This window comes from Aspergillus campestris, assembly GCF_002847485.1.
Source record: "Aspergillus campestris IBT 28561 chromosome Unknown P168scaffold_5, whole genome shotgun sequence".
Taxonomy (NCBI): Eukaryota; Fungi; Ascomycota; class Eurotiomycetes; order Eurotiales; family Aspergillaceae; genus Aspergillus; species Aspergillus campestris.
Genome location: NW_020194340.1, coordinates 391,980 through 411,496, shown reverse-complemented (window position 1 = coordinate 411,496; position 19,517 = coordinate 391,980). Strand labels below are relative to the sequence as shown.

General features: G+C 52.0%; 9 protein-coding genes across 9 annotated transcripts; 3 read left to right on the top strand and 6 right to left on the bottom strand.

Moving 5' to 3' along the window:
- Nucleotides 1-38: 38 nt before the first annotated feature.
- P168DRAFT_281120 (uncharacterized protein) lies at nucleotides 39-995 on the bottom strand (the record flags this gene model as incomplete). The annotated part of the gene is made up of 2 exons (XM_024835910.1): nucleotides 39-848; nucleotides 921-995. The coding sequence occupies 2 exons, from the start codon at nucleotides 993-995 to the stop codon at nucleotides 39-41; spliced, it is 885 nt and encodes a 294-aa protein (XP_024693337.1).
- A 995-nt stretch (nucleotides 996-1,990) lies between these two features.
- Nucleotides 1,991-2,864, top strand: P168DRAFT_281119 (uncharacterized protein; the record flags this gene model as incomplete). Its single annotated transcript, XM_024835909.1, has 3 exons — nucleotides 1,991-2,026; nucleotides 2,099-2,165; nucleotides 2,236-2,864. 3 exons carry the CDS (start codon nucleotides 1,991-1,993, stop codon nucleotides 2,862-2,864), a joined length of 732 nt encoding a protein of 243 aa, XP_024693336.1.
- A 682-nt stretch (nucleotides 2,865-3,546) lies between these two features.
- On the bottom strand, nucleotides 3,547-4,246 carry P168DRAFT_326535 (uncharacterized protein; the record flags this gene model as incomplete). The annotated part of the gene is made up of 3 exons (XM_024841134.1): nucleotides 4,120-4,246; nucleotides 3,931-4,003; nucleotides 3,547-3,848 (listed from the first exon to the last, which is right to left on the bottom strand). The coding sequence occupies exons 1-3, from the start codon at nucleotides 4,153-4,155 to the stop codon at nucleotides 3,547-3,549; spliced, it is 411 nt and encodes a 136-aa protein (XP_024693335.1). The 5' UTR covers nucleotides 4,156-4,246.
- A 376-nt stretch (nucleotides 4,247-4,622) lies between these two features.
- Nucleotides 4,623-6,600, bottom strand: P168DRAFT_310302 (cytochrome P450; the record flags this gene model as incomplete). Its single annotated transcript, XM_024839385.1, has 8 exons — nucleotides 4,623-4,892; nucleotides 4,947-5,110; nucleotides 5,179-5,263; nucleotides 5,312-5,337; nucleotides 5,387-5,707; nucleotides 5,771-5,932; nucleotides 5,980-6,308; nucleotides 6,378-6,600. The coding sequence occupies 8 exons, from the start codon at nucleotides 6,598-6,600 to the stop codon at nucleotides 4,730-4,732; spliced, it is 1,473 nt and encodes a 490-aa protein (XP_024693334.1). The 3' UTR covers nucleotides 4,623-4,729.
- An 884-nt stretch (nucleotides 6,601-7,484) lies between these two features.
- Nucleotides 7,485-9,719, bottom strand: P168DRAFT_289606 (class I SAM-dependent methyltransferase). The gene is made up of 10 exons (XM_024837038.1): nucleotides 9,398-9,719; nucleotides 9,239-9,282; nucleotides 9,086-9,178; nucleotides 8,994-9,035; nucleotides 8,871-8,937; nucleotides 8,766-8,806; nucleotides 8,503-8,712; nucleotides 8,113-8,449; nucleotides 7,934-8,016; nucleotides 7,485-7,843 (listed from the first exon to the last, which is right to left on the bottom strand). Exons 1-10 carry the CDS (start codon nucleotides 9,461-9,463, stop codon nucleotides 7,810-7,812), a joined length of 1,017 nt encoding a protein of 338 aa, XP_024693333.1. The 5' UTR covers nucleotides 9,464-9,719; the 3' UTR covers nucleotides 7,485-7,809.
- A 2,080-nt stretch (nucleotides 9,720-11,799) lies between these two features.
- On the bottom strand, nucleotides 11,800-12,199 carry P168DRAFT_138319 (uncharacterized protein). The gene has a single exon (XM_024832739.1). The coding sequence runs from the start codon at nucleotides 12,087-12,089 to the stop codon at nucleotides 11,883-11,885; it is 207 nt and encodes a 68-aa protein (XP_024693332.1). The 5' UTR covers nucleotides 12,090-12,199; the 3' UTR covers nucleotides 11,800-11,882.
- On the top strand, nucleotides 12,142-12,542 carry P168DRAFT_317788 (CVNH domain-containing protein; the record flags this gene model as incomplete). Its single annotated transcript, XM_024840140.1, has 2 exons — nucleotides 12,142-12,277; nucleotides 12,352-12,542. 2 exons carry the CDS (start codon nucleotides 12,142-12,144, stop codon nucleotides 12,540-12,542), a joined length of 327 nt encoding a protein of 108 aa, XP_024693331.1.
- A 314-nt stretch (nucleotides 12,543-12,856) lies between these two features.
- P168DRAFT_296497 (uncharacterized protein) lies at nucleotides 12,857-15,879 on the bottom strand (the record flags this gene model as incomplete). Its single annotated transcript, XM_024838117.1, has 2 exons — nucleotides 12,857-12,896; nucleotides 13,757-15,879. 2 exons carry the CDS (start codon nucleotides 15,877-15,879, stop codon nucleotides 12,857-12,859), a joined length of 2,163 nt encoding a protein of 720 aa, XP_024693330.1.
- Nucleotides 15,880-17,001: 1,122 nt separating this feature from the next.
- On the top strand, nucleotides 17,002-19,414 carry abp2 (putative ARS binding protein Abp2; the record flags this gene model as incomplete). The annotated part of the gene is made up of 2 exons (XM_024835039.1): nucleotides 17,002-17,649; nucleotides 17,720-19,414. The coding sequence occupies 2 exons, from the start codon at nucleotides 17,002-17,004 to the stop codon at nucleotides 19,391-19,393; spliced, it is 2,322 nt and encodes a 773-aa protein (XP_024693329.1). The 3' UTR covers nucleotides 19,394-19,414.
- Between the last annotated feature and the right edge of the window lie 103 nt (nucleotides 19,415-19,517).

The following is a 19,517-nucleotide window of genomic DNA, read 5'->3' as shown; positions in this document are numbered from 1 at the left end:
GCACGAAACATCAGTCGTCGAAATAGAGGACAAGCGACCTATGCAACACCCCCATACAAATCATCAATATCATAACCGGTAAAGCATAGTCCCGTCGATATCTGCGCGGTAAAGGCATCGTCAAGGTCGCTGAAGTTTTCCGAGTCACCGATACCGCAGCCTGGGGCCATGAACGAGGCGGAGGAAGGCGTGGTGGCAGAGAGGGCGGCGGGGGTAGAAGCCACGGTAGAAGAGCCAGTAGACATATCGATTAAGTTGTTGCTGGCTGTGGTGGAGGGGGCTGTGGTGGTGTCTGTATCCATGGTGGGGACTTGGGTATGAGCCGGTCGAGACTCCTGTTTGACCTCACCAAAGACAGAAGAAACAAAGCCTCCCATCATCATGCCGTTGGCATTACTCGACTCGAACTTGATCGGATGCAGAGCAGCAGGTTCCGAGTCTCGTTTTTCATTCCGAGTCAAGCCAGACAGAAAATCGACACCCTCTGTCTTGATGTTGTTTTCGTCCTCGGAAGCACTGTCTCCCACGAGGATAGCGTTCATCACGGACTGGCCATGACTCTGAGCACGACCACCCTTTTTGGTCGGAGTGTCCAGCACGGCAGCCAGGCCTTTGTTCTTCGCTCTGGCAGTGGATCGTCCGGACGACGATGGCTTGGAGATACCACCCCCGGGAGTCCGGGGAGTACGGGGCCCCGAATTGCGCCCGCGGGGCAGAGTGGTGATGCCTCGCCCGGCAGCTTCGGTCTTCAATTCTTCTGCCACTTTGCGAAAGCGACGGAAACGGCCTTCGATCGCGTCGTACGTAGAGCCTTGACCAAAGTATACTGCCATGGCCTGGTAGTCAAGCTGTATTTACATGTAAGCCTCCTGTTATCTTGATTGTGTATTCTGTCGGAAGATGGACGTTGGGAGACGTACTTTGAGGCCTGGATGGGCGGCGATCAGGGCACCAACGAGGCGATCGAGGGACTCGGGAGCTTTCCAGTTGACCATGTTGATGGTTGATAGCGATTATGATGTTGATAATCCTGACAGAGTGGTGGAGAGAAGATGGACGCAACCTGTATGACGAGAGAGTAGGGTTGGTAAAGATGACGAGCCGGGGGAGAGGGTAAAGAGTAGGGAGAGAAACTGACAAGTCCACAAGAAGTCAAGTTAAGGAGTTGAAGAACAGTGATAGTCAATACCCAGGAAGGAACCATTCACAGCAAATCCATGAAGAGATCCCAGCCTATAAGTACCTGGAACTGACGCGACACGGTCACAGTAGCAGTGATGGAAATTCCCACACCTGTCACCTTCACCGAAGAGTGAGGATCCCCTCCAGTCTTAAACTCCATTCACTTGTACCCCTCAGATAGAGAGCCAGACCCAATCCCACTCTTCTCCAATGGGGGTGGTTGTACGGGGTCGCCGCAGTGGAGCACAAAATGGATGTATCTAGGAGATTTGACCCCAAGTACGATGCACCCGCCGATCTACAAGCCGCAGCCAGTGGGATGTGATCCTCCTGCAGGAACATCCTAGACTCTAACAGGGATGTTACACCGCTGGTCATTTATTAAATATAGATGTGTAAATATCCAGAGGGTTGTGGGGGTGCACAATGAAAGCATAGAAAATAGGTGGGGGAGTTGTGTGGCATCACGGAGAGTTGGGAAATCACCAGCCCTAAATGGCTTCACTTGACAGTGATAGAAGTGTCGAGTCACTCTCACTTGAACCTCCTACACCTCCTAGCAGCCTTCTTCTTACTTCTAACTGCGTCATATAAATTGTCACTCTTACTCTCTCTCATTCTTATTTCTCTTCTCTCTTCTCCCTCTCTTCATCTCTCTCTATCCATCTCTCTCTAGTCATCTCTCTCTTCTTACTCTCAACTCTCCCCCTACCAACACTCTTACCACGCCAACTTCCATCTCAACAACCACACTTACTATCTTACAAAAGCCAACTCACCATCCAAAGTAAACCAACCAACCTTCAAAATGCCTGTGAAATGGACCCCCGAGAAGGATCAACTGGTAAGTCTCCCCCCTCACAACCACAACCATCCCAACCATTCCAAGCCACAACTCTAACATCAACCTCACCAGCTCCTTCTCAAAATCCTGGAAACCCACGAGCTTTCCGTTGACACCAAAAAGGTCGCCGACGCATGGCGTACGTATCCATCCCACCATCTATCCAACAACCACCACCAAACAAAAATAAGCTAACCAACATCCAGCAGCCGGAGAGTCCCGCCCCACCCCACGCGCCATCACCGAGCGTCTCGTGCGCATGCGCCAGATGGTCAAACAGTCCAGCAAAGAGGGCTCCGAAGGCCACTTCAGCATTGGAAAAGGCGGCAGCTCCAACCCGTCTACGCCCCGCAAGCCGCGCAGGGGTCCCGGAAGCGCGACTGCGACTCCTAGCTCGGGAAAACGCAAGCGTGTTGCGAACGGTGCTGCGATGTCGTCGCCTATCAAGCAGGAACTCGATGACGGGATGAGTGTGGGCAGTGTCCCTGTCAAGGTTGAGCAGGATTCGTCGCTTTCTGGTCCTTCCTTTGGTGCCGTGCCGTATGCGAATGGACGGGATGAAACGGGCGCTATCGGGTCGACTATTGGGCTTGAGACTCAGGTTGGCAGTGGTGTCGATCGAGATGGTGTTGATTATGATCTCATCATGCGTGAAAGGGATGTGAGTCCCACGAAGAGGCCTCGCAGGGCTGCTGTGTCAGCTCCCGGGATGATGCGCTACATGCTCGATGGAGATGACGATGAGGTGGACGTTGAGAGCTCTGCTTCTGAGTATGTGCCTGAGCAGCGGGCTCTCTTTGGGGTCCAGCACGTCGATCAGGATATGGGGTTTGCTTAGTTCCGGTCTTTGATGGTCTCTCTATTTTTTCTTAGGGGTTGTCTATTCGTGTTTCTTTTTTATCTACTTTTTCGTGCAGATTGTCTTTTCTCTCGTTTTGTTTTGAGATTTTCCGGCTTTTACTGGGCTCGTTCAATGGGAGGGAGGAAGGAATGAAATGGTGAATTATGGAGAAGAGACCGTCAAAAGGACTGCAGGAGCGTTGGTGTCATTTACAAACCACTATTTCCCCGGCCCCTACATTTACAATAATAACAAGTGGTTTTCAAATAAAGGAGTGCATTTCAACCTGCTCGTAAACGAAGCCAAACGACGATCATCATGATCGGGTCAGAAACAACGACAATCACCATCCGTCACCTAGACTAGTGGAGAAATCAGAGAACCAAACTAGACAAGAAGTAGAAACAAGGTGAAGGGGAAGCAAGAATTCAAGCCAGGAGCCCAAGTACAGGTCGCACCCAACGCAGCCCCTCCATCCATTCACTCGCATCCACTTCCATCCAATCCAATCCCCCTTCTCGGGTCCCTTACGAAGAAGTAGAAGGCAAAGCCAATTCAAGATTCAAATCAAGAAATGGCAAAACACGTTGAAACGCAACCAACCCACCCTCCACTATCAAGTAGGAAGAACTTCTCTCAACCAAGCCATAAGCCATGATTGGATAGATACATCCACTACTTAGGCATCCTCAGTCTCATCAGAGTCAGCAGCCTTAGCCTTAGCCTTCTTGGTTCTCTTCGCGACGCCCTTCTTGGCTTTCTTGGGAGCAGGCTCGTCAGTCTCCTTGGCCTTTCTGGCGGGACGGCCGCGCTTCTTCTTGGCCTGCTCGGGGCTGGAGGGCGCGGAGGTGGTGGTGGCGGGCTCGGTGGCTTCCGCGGCGTTGGTGTTGTCGGTGCCGTTGTTGGTATTGACGTTGTCGTTGTTGGCGACCATGGCTTTCAAGCGCTGGATGCGGTGCTGGATGGCACTTGGGGTGCAGCCTGATAGCCCTAATGTTAGTGTTTGTTTGTTTCTTACGGTGGAGGAGGTGGGATGTTAGAGGGGAAAAAAAGGAGAAGGTACCTGGTCCCATGATGTCGGCCAGCTGCTGGTAGTTCAGCTTGGGGTTGGTGGCGGACAGGACAGCCATGAAGAGCTTTCATATTGTTAGTTTTACTGTATGAAGTTATGAAGGGGGGGTTGGGGGGCGTTAGATTGATAGTGAGGGCTGGGTAAGAGGTGGATTAGAATAGGCTTAAAGATGGAACATACCTTGACATCAGCGGTGTCGTTCCAAACCATAGGCATTTTGAGTAATGGTTTATAGTCAGTAGACTGTACGAGGTTTACTTGAGGTTGTTGCTGTTTTAAAAGTTTCTTTGAGGGGAGGATAGCAGTGGATGGTGGTTAAGAGAAATGTGGTGAGAGATGGATAGAGATTGTGAAGGGAAATGTGGTGGAGAGATGAGAGGGAGAGATGTGGAAGAAAGAGGAGAACAAGAGAACAGTAAACAAGTAAACAATCAACAGGGGATCAGAAGATAAAAGAATAACAAAGAATCACAGTATCATCTGTTGCTCAGATCTGCCTAGCGACGAGCCCACATTATCGTCGCCGAGGCCGAGCTGTTCGCTGTTTCATGGGGCGACGCCGAGAGGTTCTGTATAGCACGCGTATGGACAGTACGGGCAGTATAAGGGGTTGTGAGCCATAGTGTGTGGACTGGTGAGTAATGCCGAAAAGACCCCAACAATTTTATATTGGCTTCATACATGCGTGATAAATGGCTTACTTCTTATGGAACAATGTAGAATACCATAAACGAACCCATTCAGAACTATCCCCAGCTCATCCATCACCGAGTCACTGCGCGGGAGTGCACTAATCGTTAGACGTGAACAAGAACTGGTTGTACTTCTCAGGGTGGTACGATGAGAAGTAGTCATCATATAGCATTTCCTCGCGGCTTTTGCCCGGCGTCTTCAAGTTGTCGAATTGTCGGAACACGCGGCCTAGCGTCACATACAGCTCGCAGTACGCCAGTCTAATCAGTGTCAGTATATATAGTAGTTTCCAGCGCTGTGAAGGGGAAACGTACGGCATCCCGACACATTGGCGCGATCCCTTGCCAAATGAAAACAAGTATCGCTCCATCGTCTTGAACTGCTCAGGATCTGTCCAACGAGTTGGGTCGAATTTCTCCGCATCCGGAAATAGTTCCTCGTTGTGGTGCATGATCCACGAGCTCATGCTGACCGTTGTCTGTAATCGTGTGCATTTCTCAGCCTTCGTCGAAATAATCAGGTAGAACATGGATGTAGGTATCTCACCCCTTGGGGAACATGGTAGCCGTGGAATTCTGCGCCGGTGTCAGGGACCACTCGTGGGAGACGGCCGACAACACCGAAGGATAGGCTGGGCAATCAGTAAATTTTAATATACATCTTTGACTGAGGGCCTTACCGGAGACCCTCCTTGATAACGCCCGTCTGTGCAGTTGGTTAGCCTCATTCTGGCCCTGGGATAAATACTACCTACCAGATACGGCAGCTTTTCCAGAGTGACAAAATCCAACCGCGCTTCGGGATCCGGAAATGCCTCCTTCAACTCAGCTGTCAATTTCGCATAGATATCGGGATTTCGCACGACGTTGTACGTCGAGATGGTCAGGGCATTTCCAGTGGTATCTGCAGCGGCCGCCACAATAACAAACGCTTCGTCTTTGAGTTGATCAACGGTGGGCACCACATGCCCTTCCGCCGCATTGGGAGACAGAAGCTGGTGGAAGATGGTGGTACGCTGAGGTTTCTCTCCCCTATCGACCGCATCCTTCACCTGTAGAATATGGTGGCGCGAGCCCTGCGAAATGTACCATTAGCCGATGACCGCCGCATATAGGCGGAACACCCCCGTAGAACTCACCTCTTGATGCATCATCATCCTAGTCAACGGTCCACTCATCAAATTTGCTAGCCATAACGGCGTCGCCAGCGCGAACGGCTGCACAGACGGAAACTGCTGGAAAAACCAAATGGCCGGTCCAAAATCCTTGACCATCTTGAAGAACGACACACCAAACTTCTCCTCATCTAATGGTTCGAGCATCGATTGAACGCGTAGTCCGTGATGACGTCGACCGAGATGGCGCGGAAGCCGTAGTGGAGGTCAATGGCACCACCGGTGGCAAATGCCTTTTGCATGCGGGCTACCAGCTTGTGCGCCTTCTGATGCACGATATCCTCCAGGGCGAACACATTCTTGCGCGAAAAGAACGGGTTGAGCGCGGCCCGCTTTACACGGTGCACCTCCGGGCTGGGGGTCGTGAAGGTCGCGTGGGTTGTGCCGAAGGCGCCATAGAACAAGGCACTCTTGCCGTACGGGGAGCCGACGAAGTAAATCTTGTCGCAGGATGTAGGATCGCTCAGATGGACCTCGTTGGGGGTGATGCGAACGATAGGACCTACAGTGGAGATCCACGTGAGTCTCTGGGACTTTGACTGTCAAGTCATAGGTTGGAGGGGAGACATACCATATTGCTGGTGCAACTTTTCAATCTGCAGATAGAACCGCGCCCCATTTAAATTGTGCCAGAAAGAATAAAGATAAGTCGCGTGCGCGAGTAATGGACCAGGAACCTTGGCCAGTGGATGGAAAAAGAGTCGATATGCTACTGTGAAAACCTTCTGTAGCACGATCGCCCCAGCCACGAAGTATAATACCAGCCAAGGTAAGTGCTCTGGCTCTGTCAACATGGTGGAAAGCTGGTAGCAACAAATTCTGAATGCGATAGTCGAAAAAATCGCCCAGTCTCAGCGTCCAGATATAAGCCATCAGGATCAAGCCATCCATCCTGTTTGCTGCAGTCTCATACATGTGGACAATACCCCGCTATCAGAGCCTCGCGCTGAAGAGTTGGCGGCACGGGGATTGATTTCCGGGACCGGTATTGCATTCCAACGGTTTACACTGCCTGCAATTTCCGGTTGTGAGGAGATTGGCCTGGCCTCCGGGTATTTGGGCTAAGACCTCATATCCATGCAATGTACAATAATGTGATTGGTGCCAATTGACTAGGGTCTACAGCCTAATGTAGCTTCAAATATGCTCATGATCTGTTTTGGCTTGGATTGTTGCGTTGTCATGTTCGCCTGTCGCCGGTCAAAGGCAGGGGTTAATGTCGCGGGCTTGAGGCCCAAAAGGTTATCGGCACTAAGGACCATCTTGTCCCGACTGCTATCTTTCTTCATGGCGTATGTGGTTCGCGTGTGAGGAGCCAAGCATCAAGCCCGAGACTATAGCGCGACGTGCGGCACCGAGTCAATGGTATTTTCGAGCAGAGAGCTGGGGCTGGTGCGTGGGTATAACGAATTAACATGAGGGCAATGCCTTTGTACTCCCTAAGTCCCAATGCCTAGGTTTGCTTTTGGTGTATGCTGGACAACCCAACGCCTGCCATCCCGTGTCACTTCACAAAGCTGTGGAAACCGGTAAACCAGTGTCCCAGCATAGACGATGATTTGCCGAAGCACAAAGCCAATCACAAGTCCGGTAGGTGTCGATAGAGACTCGGTGTGGAGTTGCTTGCCAAGTCGCAGTGGACGATCACTGCTGCTGCAAACCAGATTTAAACCCGTATAATTAATTAATTATCAACTCGGCCAGCTTCACCATAGTAAAAAGAGAGGAGTTGATTTATGTACAGACATCCATGAGTTTGTACTCGTCGGTGCAGTCCGACCTGCTTCGTCCAGCCTGTATGAAATGAAGGAAAGAATGAGCTAACTGCCGCTAAATGAACCACTTCGTTCCGAGCTCCCCGGCCCTAACGCACGTTTAGCTTCAACCAGGCTGCATGGTCCAACCCATGTGGAGGGAATCATGAAAACCAGGAAATTATCGCCGCAAGCGACCAATGATACCTCCACGCATCCCCTGACTGAACATTTCGAGCCGTCTCCAGCCTACTGGATTGGCTTCTGGCCATACACTCCCACCCTAGAACCATGTCAGTCACAGGGACCCCTCTTTTATCTCTTATCTTATATCAAGCGATATGAAGCAGCTGGAAAATGAAAGAAGACTTACACAGAAAAATAGGCGTGGGTGTTGGGGTCCCGCAGGCCTTTCCGCATCTCGGCCAAAAAGACCTGTACTTCCATGTAGGTCCACTAAGATCGGCCAACCATTAGTACAACGGTCCGTTTGGTGATTGGGTACTCCACAAGAAGTACGAGAGGCAGCGAGGGGGGGGGGGTCAAACTCACCCCCATGACTCGAGTCAGCAGTGCCATGGCCCAACCTTCAATTCCCTGCTCGCAGTGCACCAGGTTCCAGCGCCCAAGTTTCTTCAGCTTCGGGTCACGGCTCCAGGGGCCGACCGGTAGCTTGAACCGCCGCTCGGTCACGTTTTCGAATCCGGCATCTTGGATGTATCCTTTGGCGAGATCGGCGATGCGAAAGGTCTTCCCGAATTTCTCGCCGGCTTCAATAAAAATCTTGGACCAGGTCGCCAGAACGTGGTCATGCGTCACGGTCCCATCATCGGAAGAAAACTGGATCGACATTTCCAGCTGGTCGATCCAGCCTCCAGGACGAATGTGTCTAATCAACGATGTGAGAGATCGGTAGACAATCAATCTGCGGAGAAAGCCTACCTGAATGCCTCGCGATAGAAGGCGGGCCAATCCGCAATGCCCCCATACAAGGCACGCACGTGGACCAGATCAAAGTGATTGTCCGGATACACCCATGGTTCCGAGGCATCGTCAATCTCGAATCGTAGATTGGGGGGCACAAAGCTGGGTTGGATAGGGGAAAGGTCCGTCCCCAAAACCTGGGCCGCGGGGTATTCGTCCGCAAAGTCACTGGCACCGTGTCAGTTCCTCTTGATTCTTTTATGTTAGCCTTGAGTACTCACATGGCCCAAACGCCGGTGCCGGTGCCCAGGTCAACCACATTCTGTAGACGGTTTAGCAAAGTGCGTCCGACATGTAGATGCCGACGTTCCCCACGCCGCGCATACCTGGATGTTCTTATCGATAGGCGCCAGGACCAGTTTATTGTCGAGGAGCACAGTAAACATGTGGTGTCTAGTTCGAAGATACCCATCAGTCTGGCCCACCAAAAACGTCTTTAGGGAACATACGCAATGTCTAGCTGCTCGTTCTGTTGCTCATCATTCGGACCCCTGGAGAAAAATTAATGATGATTCGGCGCACGACAATGGGAGGGTCACACCAGTAGGCACCATCCTTGTAGGAGTGGTATCGTCGACCATTTTCGAAACGGTAGGAAGTGATCAAAGAATTCAACGAGGTGGTGTCGCTGGGGCTTTTTCCAAATCGTAAGCCAGCTGTTTGTGCACCGTCTGTCATACAGATGGCGTCTTACAAGTCTTCCGCATAATCCGACGAGGGGTCGTCGTCTACTTCAGCCTACAACGTGGAGTCAGTAAGATGGGCGGGCACATTGAAGAGGAAATCCGCCGACTGTCGTGTCGAAAGGAAACAATATATATATTCCTAGAAACGGAGGGGGAAGATTACATACATAGTCATCAACCTCCAGCGGTGCGGAGTGAATATTGAACCCAGGGGTCGACGCCGACTCCGCCATGGTTATCCGAATCAGCCGAAATGTGGACAAGAGCTACCACAGGTCGGAATGCGGTACGATATGTCTCAAAGGATGGTGGAAACAATATCCAGGGGATGAAGGTGTTCTCATTCGATGATTTTCCCAAATGTCGGTCGTCTTCGTGGTTCCCAACCTCGACGAATCCTTGGTAAGTTGATTCCCGCCCGATGAAGGGGAATCAACGGTGGTGCAAACAGGGAGGGGCCGACTAGACCAAAGATGGCTGTGGGGTGGAGAATGGAACGGCGCGATAGGGATGATGTAGGAGCCCAAGCCAGAGGAAATCTACTCCGGAGAACGTCCTCCTCCTTGTAGTGGAAGGACTACGTTTAGAGCCGTCCGTGACCTCGGCAGCCTCAGGCAACTAGGAGGTGGAGTTCAAGATGAAAATGATCGACCAGATCTTTCCATCTTCATCCACTTCCCATCACTCATTCCCTCCCGTTCACACTCAACCAATAATCATCCCAAGTCTTCGTGTCCGGTTGTGCGCACGGTGGTCAGATAACGTCTGGGATTTCCAAAACCCTCTGGGCGCGTTCAGTGCCAGGGAAATGCATATCATTCTCTATGTCTCGCCCCACTTAAGCAGCTAATCCTAGTGATGGTTAGGTCGATGGCGCGATGCACTCAACTTTGAGATTTATCATTCGCTCGACGTCTTATTCCATGTGTATGTCTAGTCCTATCGATCGGTCTAGTGAAAGGGAACAAAAAACAAATCCTTTACAGATCAGGAATGCCGGCAACCCACTTGAAGAACAGAATAACCCATGTACCGAAACCATGGGTGTGAAGACCTATTGGTCAATTTCCCGATTTCCCCTAGTCATATATATGATAAGCATGGGGGATTAGCTCAAGCAAGAAACCGCGTCATAACCCCTGCATTCTCTACCTAATAATACTCAAGTGGACTTAATTTGGGGGGTGTTAAGCCAATCCCCCGGAAACATGATCATCAGCTGTGCACGCTACAATGAATATGCCTCTTGCAAACCAACCACTTGTATACAATATGAGAGGAGAGTCCTAAATACGGCTTTTGGGCGGCCCAAATATCCGACGTACACTGAGACTGAAGCTTTTGATTATGGATATTAGGAACTAACAGCTTATCTCGACAGAATCTTGGATTCAGAGGGAATTCTCCTGGTTTACAAACCTGCTTCCACACGGATCTTACATGAACAGCTCACCCCTTTTAAGTAGATGGATGAGCGCAAAGAAGGGAAGAAAAAGAAAAGAAGGAAGAAAACCATATATATACCCGTGCGACTAATTTGATTCCAGCTTAATTCTTTTCTAACTTAGCACTACCTAAGATAAAGGGCGGGTTGATGATCCTGATCACCACAGGGTTCATGTCTGATTCACATAAATATAGTAGGTTCTCATTACGTTTATCCGGATGCCTAGCAGCTTCCTGCACCAAGCGTCATCATAATGCAGCTGCATATAGGTTTGCCTTGAAAGTATAATTGTTAGGCAAATTAGTATTCCTGCTTGGACGCGATGGAAGCCACGCGGTCTTGATGACTTCTAACTGGTAGGATTCCATCGCCCTTGTGTAATTTTGGTATGCAGCCACAGAAAACAGGCCAGTTGGCGGGGTTGGATGTAAGTCGCTTGGCTTGATTGCTCGTCCTCAGTATTGTAATATTTTCATTTCAAATCAATTATATTTCTATATCTGCAGTATTCTTTTAGTTGCGATACATATGCTAACACTGATCCACATACTAGAGTTCCCTAGATTGGCACCGTTTCGGTATCGGGTGCAGATCTCTGGAGATTGGGATATATATGGTACATGAGGTATACAAGGTATAGTTATATATCCTTGACCTCTAAGCAAAACAAAGAAACCAGGCAGCCCAAGTCAGCCCTACGCCACTTGTTCCCCTCAACCCCTTGGCGCTCAAAAGGTGACCAATCCATGCCATCCTTGATTTGCATCTGCGGGGAGCCATCTCACAATCGACGGTGGTGAGATCATGGTGCAACAATTCCTCTAAATCACACAAAGCACCCCCGCCACATATTATGCCTATTTCCAACAGACTGTCTGCCTAATTCCCCCTTTGCGAGCCCCTTACAAGCCACTCTCCATACACCCGCCTTCCGAAACTCCCCTGAACTGTCCGCTAATAACCTCAAAACCCCCACCAAGTGGGGGTGGATATCACCCCTGACGCCGAAGAGAATCCCGGCGTCACTCGGTTCCCCCATCCGATAAGGCAAACGATTAATTGTGCTGCCTGGACGCGGCAATCCCGACACCGCCGTTCCAGCGATGGGGCGGTTTTCAATCAACTTCTCCCCACCCCCCGCTTTGCCCTCCCGGACTGTTCCACGAGGCTATTGGAACTGGCTAATAGCTGGCGGACAAGTGTGTTTACGCGCGTGGCTGATGTTTGGAGCTAGCTTGGTTTTGGGTATCCTCGCAATAGCAGGATGAAGTGGGGTTGGTTGGTTGGTTGGCTGGGTTTGAGGGGACTCCACTATTGACAGCTTGTGATATTGATGGAGGGGCATGCATGCATACATAGAGGAGGGAAACATATATAAAGCCCCCTCTTTCTACTACCATTCTTTCTCCCATTCGCAACAACAATTCAAAGACAAATTCATTTACACGCCATCATTCACTCACAATGGGCGCCTTTCACCTCACCGCCACGGATATCCGCATCGAAGACGGCCATCTCCTCGTCGCCAGCCTCGAATGCGGAGACGGTGAGACTCAGGAGTCGATCATCGACCTTGATCAGTACATTGGAAACGACGAGGGTAAGCTCCATTCTCCCCTACCATGCATCACGATCAATCTTCCTCCCCTCTAACTACTTGCGATCCTACAATAGGCCGATTCGTATGGGACGGCGTGAACTTCTCCGATTCCGCCGAGAACGTCCATTTCGATATCGAGGGCGGTGCCGACGTGCCTGTTCTGCGCGCTCGACTGCCGACCTCCGACGGCGAGCTCGTCGACGCGGACCTTAACCTTGGGGAGCGGATTGACAACCGGGATGGGGAGTTTGTCTTTGATCCTTGATCGATTACTTGTTGAGTTCTTGAATGCATGTACACGCAATCACCTGGTAGTAGGGGGAACTAGATACTTATAGTAATTGAGCTATGTTACTCTACTAAGAGAGGAAAAAATAGGATAACTCGATTCATCTACTTGACGGACTTGACCTCCTTGTTATATGGTCAGAAGAGGGGGACTATAACGCCTCAGGCTCTCTCTTTCTCCCTCCCATCTCTCCCCTCCTTCTACTTTCCTTCCCGTCCCTCTTTCTACTCCCCTTGATTCTTCTTCTCACCCACAAAAGCAGATCCAGACAAAGCAAAGACAAAGTCATTCTATACACGAAACCACTCAAAATGGGCGACTTCCATCAGACTGCCGCAGACGTCCAGCTGATCGACAGTCATCTCCTCATCGCCATCTTGAGACGTGATGGTGGTGGGTATTCAGAATCGGTCCTGGACCTTGATCAGTACATTGGAAATAACGAAGGTATGTCTAATAATCTCCTCTACCATGGCTCGTGACTCCCTACCTACAATACATTGCAGTCTTCTTTGACCGTTTGTGACCCGACAATAGGCCGTTTCGTCTGGGGAGAAATGGACTTCTCCGAGTCCGCCGAGGACGTCTATCTCGAATGGCAGAATGGTGCCGTGCCTGTTCTGTGCGCTCATCTGAGGAACACCGAGGACGAATTCGTCCCCGCGAAGATTTACCTCGCGCAGCGTATCGGTAACCGGGATGGGAAGCTTGTCTATGAGTCTTGATTGGGTTTATTGTCGAGTGGTCGGGGTTTCAGTTTATTCAATTCGACACCCTAGATAACGATAGTTACGTGCATCATGGATAGGTGGAGTTGTCGCTGTGTTAGGCGAGTGGTAGTTAAGTCATTATTCCATTCGTACATCCATAAAACTAGAGTAAACGACAAGCAAAGCGGGGGGAACTCAATTAAAGTAAAAAAGTCAAATAGGATAAAGCCCAGACCGTTCCCACACTCCGTTGAGACCGTCCTTTATGCTGTAGAACCCCAACTCCCGAATTATTCGAACCCAATTTTAATGTGTCTGATGGGCACAGGGGCCCGGATCAAGTAGGTGGATTAATTGCCCATGAGGAGAGAACGTAGAGGGGAAATTCGAGGGTGAAGGACGCATTTCTGAAACAGACACACGAGGGCTTTGACCATACCATCCATGCAATGAGTCAAATACCAGAAGTGACGAACCTACCAGGCATGTCCGCCAGCCGACATGTCCAAGTCATCGCCATTCCAGTCCTCGTCGCCGCTCAATTCCTCATCTAGGAAATCCTGTTCGTTGAACTGCGTTTCAGTGGGTCGCTGGTTATCGATACGCACCATGACTACCTCACACATGCCCTGCACGGTGAGGGACGCCGAGTCATCATCCCCGTGGTTCCCGGTCTGACGCACGGGGCTAAATTCACTTTCCTCGGCCTCGGAGAATTTGCGTTGGGCAAGTCGAGCGCTCTTGCGTTTAGATGGCGTCGAGGGCCCGCTATGTTGCGCATCCGACTGTGTCAGCCCATCATCAACCGGGGCACCGTTGGCGGGTGGAGTGGTCCGGTCCGGGTGTGACGGGGGGCGCGGGATGGTACGAAGGGTCGGATCGGGAGGCGGGCTGTGCCGCAGGAAAACCTTCTCCAATCTTCCAATCCACTTTTCGCGGAACGATGCCCGATCGCGCCAGCCGATCTTCAGAATTGCGCTGATCACTAAGCGCCGGAGACACCTCAGATCGGACGCGCTGTTAATGAGCGACGTAAAGAACACTTCCGCTGTGGCGTCATCCCACTTGCGCAGCTGGATCAGCTCGACTTCTTTCAAGGTCGATGGCCAAGTCGGAACCTCGGTGGGGCCGAGAAGTTGTGCGAAGTGCGGTTCGACATCATGATAACTCGACCAATCATACATCGAGATGTCCATCTTGAATATTTCGAGCTGTCCGCACGCCTGAGCCAAGCCTACAATAAACGATAGGCTCAAGTGACGGTTGTGGCACAGTATCAACTCGCGGAGGGATTGGCCATGGGAGGAGAGAAAGGCGCTGAAATTTGCCGTGGTTACATCGTCGCAGTTGTTGATGGTCAGAGATCTAAGCGATAGCGGTAGGTTTAGCAGCAGATGTTCGTTGACGATCGAACATTCGATAAACTGTAGGGTTTGTAGCTCGGAAAGTTCTTTTAGCGCGGTTGCAAGAACGATCTCCCTTTCATTGGACAAGGATTCCACATCATCGCCATCGGAATACTCCGACGCCACATGTAACAATCGGAGCTCCCGCAAACCCCGGAAGGCCGGTTCGAGGTGTTTTCCTAGGATGATAGGGAGTAACCGCGTGGTTTCCATGAACCGGCTGTTCCAATCCCAGCTGCGCAGTCGAATTGAGCGCGCGGCGATCGCGGAAAAGAGACTGTCTGGATAGGTCCACTTGGATCGTTGGATTTGCCATGGAGGGAGACCGACAACGTAATCATCATTGTGGTATAAACGCAGTGTTTTGACCTGAGGGGTACATTCGATCAGTCTAGACAGCTCGAAGTATCCAAGGGTCGGACCGCTTTTGTAAAGCAAGAGCGTCTCCACGTCCACGTGCAACTCGCGGACCTTGTTGACATAGTTTGTCGACAGGTGATCTTGCGGTTGGGACAGAACACTGAGCAGGCCATGTGCCTTCGCCGCCGGGATCAAGGGCGGGCTATGATACAGCGCTGCAAGCGCTGGCTCATGGAACGCACGACACAGCGTCGCGACATTGACCAGCCATTGCACCGAGGGCATTCGAACGATAGTTTTCTCATCTACCAGTGGACGAGAAGCGAAGATGAAAATGTCAAACAGCACTTGGTACGGAAGGGTCTGCCACGGTGGGATGACCCCGGACCCGACAAATATCGGTTCATCGTCCACCTTCCTCCGTTTATTGCGCGGCTTTCCCACCCCGGATCGGCTCCGTCGCGAAGGTTTCGTTGATTTCTTGGCTTGGGAGCGGGTCTTCACCGTTCGGGTGCGTGACCGGCGGGGAGTACGGCTACTGCCCCGTTGTTGTGAAGACGGGTCGGTCAACTGAGTAGGAGCATCGGCTGGTCGTGTTGCTTCGTGATCACTTGACGGTTCTTCTTGCAGGTCGTCCTCGTCATCGGTGGTCTCTTCGCGATACGACACACGCGTTCGACGGGTGTCGCGCGGGCGCAGCGACAGCGATGCCCGCCTCGCTTCCTCGATCTCCGACTCCGTATCTTCATTCCGACGATCATCCGAACTGCTCTCTTCGTTGTAGGTTTGGACTTGGGTGCGACTCGAGCGGACGGGGCGACGCGCAGAGGACGCCATGGCCGGTGACGGGACTTGGAAGGGGTAGCCCTATGATCGGGAGATGGTAATAGGCACCCAACATGCAGCACGTCATTTGCGATCACCGATGGCGCTAAACGCAGACGTTGAATGGAAAGTGAGAGGGAGGGAAGGGGACCATCATTCCACGAAGAGATTCGGGTGTTGGCAGCATATATTGGGAAGTCAGAACCCGTCAACAGGGAACAGTAAAAGAAAAGTCCGAGGTGTGTGTGAAGTTAATAATCCCCTAGTAGTCCGTCAACTCGGTTAGTCAGTCACGATGAAGTCCGGATGATGACGATGAGGTCAGGGAAGACGGAAGGGAGAGGGGAACCTCAGGCACTCAATCGATAAGAATAGCATGCCTGAACCTTGGCATTGGTGCCTTAGATATATCAGACATCGATAGCAGTATATTCATACCTATTCCTAGACTCATTCTACTAGGTAGGTATACTATATTCATTCCTACTACTCCGTACTCCATACTCCGTACACACCCCTGACCCCCACCAATAGACTCCCCCTCTCCTCATCTCCTGCAATGCTCGACTGTGCCTGTCACTCCGTTAGCGCCCGGCTGCCCCATTCAGGCAATCAGGCATTCGATCCCCCGCCCGACAGTCCCCCGTTCACACGCTAGACCCCGGTTGGTCATAATAAATGAAACAGTCAGCTCTACTAAGGCTCACTAGAGCAATGAGCATAAACGCGCCGTCTGCTTTTCTTCCAGCCTCTTCGCTTTTCTCTTTCCCCCCCCCCTCATTGCTCTCGTCTGTCCGACTTTTGAGTCGATGATGATGGCGTCCTTCTCATCAATCCTGTCGCCGTTGTTGTGGATTGATCCTGTCGATTTCTAGTATGCCTGTCCGTGGTATAGTATACTTCGATCCAAGCCGCTCTGTTCCCTCCGTCAATGCGATTGGGCTGGTCCCTGATCCAGTCGCCTGCCTTTTTGTCGCGACCGTTCTATTAATAGGTCTTTTTCCCATGCGCACGATATTCTTGATATTTTTTTCTTCCGCCGAGATTTTGTGATACCCTACATCGGCCGTTGTTTTATCGAGCATTGCGTCGTTTCGAGGTCTCTGTTGCGTCTACGGATTTAGACGGCACGCCATGGAAGGATCCTTTCCCGCGGTGATGACCCAACCGGATCGCAACGAACTAGGAGGCACGCCGGTGGTCGTTCAGCAATATGCAAGATATCCTCCGGCGCTCGAGCCCGGCCTACAGAGCGCTTCGTCGCTGGGCAGTGCTCACAGTCGCGTCGCCGCCTCCAGGTCCCCTCCACTCCATCGAAAACCCACTCCTCGCAGTCTGCAAGCTTCGCCCACGGTTCCGCGATCAATCATTGCCGCGCCGCCAGCGACTCGTCCGGGGCCGTCCATGTCACCTCCGGTCTTCGATTCGGCCCGTCCGAGGCCCATGAGGGACTCGATGGATCACGCAGAACCTCGGTCTCTGCCAGCGCGCGATATCACAGACGAAACCATCGATGATGCATACGTCGCGTTTGTCTTCTACTGCAATCCGAATGTCCCCACATCGGTGGATACGACAGAACTCCGGAAGACATTCCGCTGCCCGCCCCGCAGCGACGGCAAGAGCTTTAGCATCTTTGCTCTCTGGGAGCTGATCAAAAGACTCGATAGTAAGGAACTGAAGACGTGGATTGCGCTAGCGATCGAGCTGGGGGTCGAGCCCCCGGACATGGAGAAGAAGCAAAGCACGCAAAAGGTTCAGCAGTACGCGGTTCGGCTCAAGGTTCGTATGGCCACCCCATCTCAACTACCATGAAGAAAAGGAGAAAGAGAACCGTCCTGACCAACAGTAGAGGTGGATGCGCGCGATGCATGTCGATGCGTTCTTCGAATATTGCCTAGGTCACCCACACCCGTACTACACACAGCTTCCGGCAAACAATGCGATGGTGAGCGACAGTCGTGACGGGGTCCCGTTGGAGGAAGATCTTGCGCTGCGGGCGTTAGTGCCCCAGTGGAAACCAAAACGCGGCCGAAAACGAGCGGAAGAGCGGGAGATCAGTGGGGAGCGGATCGTCAAACGACCACAGCTGGATACCTCCGCAGGGGTCTTGCAGACCTCGTTCCCGGCCCACTCCGCTTCATTCCCCCAGAGTGCGATTCCGTTTAGCGCTTTCCCCGATGAAATGGAATCACACGACCCGTGGATGACCGCTGCATCCTCATTTCCCGCCGACGGACCGTCAGATACGCCGGCCACTCAGCCGGGCCAGGAGCTGCGATGGAGGCCCTTGGAGCGAGATCCGTCTCCTGCGGGCTATCCGCAGTCAGCGATCCTGCCTCGTGGTCACCACCCCGACATTTTTATTCATTCGGCGGAACCGCGATCTGCTGTTACACCGTCAACTGGCGAGAAGACTCGGTCCAAGCGGCGCCATGGCCCTGCCGTGTCTTCTGCTTGGCCAACGACCGTCGGGTCATCCACGGGGAAGACTCGAGGCCGGCCCCCTAATCGGGGAACGTCCTCGGGGCCTTTCTCTTCGTTTCCCGTCAACCCGATCATTCGCTCTGAACCGTCTCATCTGCACGGATCGAAAGTGCACCCCGCTCCGGCGATCGTCCTTGAACAGGACCACCCCAATCGCTTCTCGAATGCCCAATACCAACAATCACCCACACCACTCCCCGGAGGCGGGCGACCAAGCAAACTGCAGCTGCAAGTGCCTCAACATTCAGGGGCTCCGGTACGCCTAGCAACGCCGCCGACTCTCATGGTAAATGGAGTCAACAAGGCACCCACCGGCTTCAAAGTCGAGGGCCAACCACGGAACGGTCCATCGGTTCTGAACGATGCACCCGCCCCCAACACGCATATCGCGTCGAATCCCCCCCGAAACAGCAGCCAGTCCACTGCAGATATCACATCTGACGATGTCGTACGCGTGCTATCAGGCGAACTGCTCCGCGGGCGACTCATCGGTCGAACCACCCCGCTCAGCGTGGAGGAGTCGCAAGGCTTGGCTGCATTGGTAGTGGCTAATATGACTTCGTCGTATTCACAACTCCAGTCGGGCTTGCCTGTCCTCATGTCCGCTCTCCACCTCGGACTAGGACCACACTTCGGGTACCCCGGCGTCACAGAAAGCACAATGCTAGTCCGGGTCGACGCTTCACCTGCTTTTCATAGCACCACCCCGCCAACACCTCCCATATATACCATTTCTCACGAATACAAACATGGATACCGCTTCTCGACCAAGGTCACCTACGGCGGTCTTAGCCTTGGGAATAGTGGCGTAGACAAGCCTGCGCCGATTTCCAAAACGTCCGACGAACTAGAAAGTACCATGGCCGACTTAGATGGGATAGCAGACGCGGAATTTGAGATCGACGGAGACGACCCCACCACGTCGGAGGCAACATGGAAGCAACGGTACATGAAGCTCCGAGCTCAAATGCAGAAAAAAGAGCGATCTCTATCTAATTATAAACGCAAAATCCTCGAGTCCGTCATGGCGGACGTCTAGGGGAGTCTTTCATGTTTGTTCGACATTGTCGTCGTTTGAGAAACATCCAGCCTAGCTGTGGAAGCAGCCTGTGTTTCCTTTCGATTTCTTATTTTCTTTCTTCATTATATGTTTCTATACCACT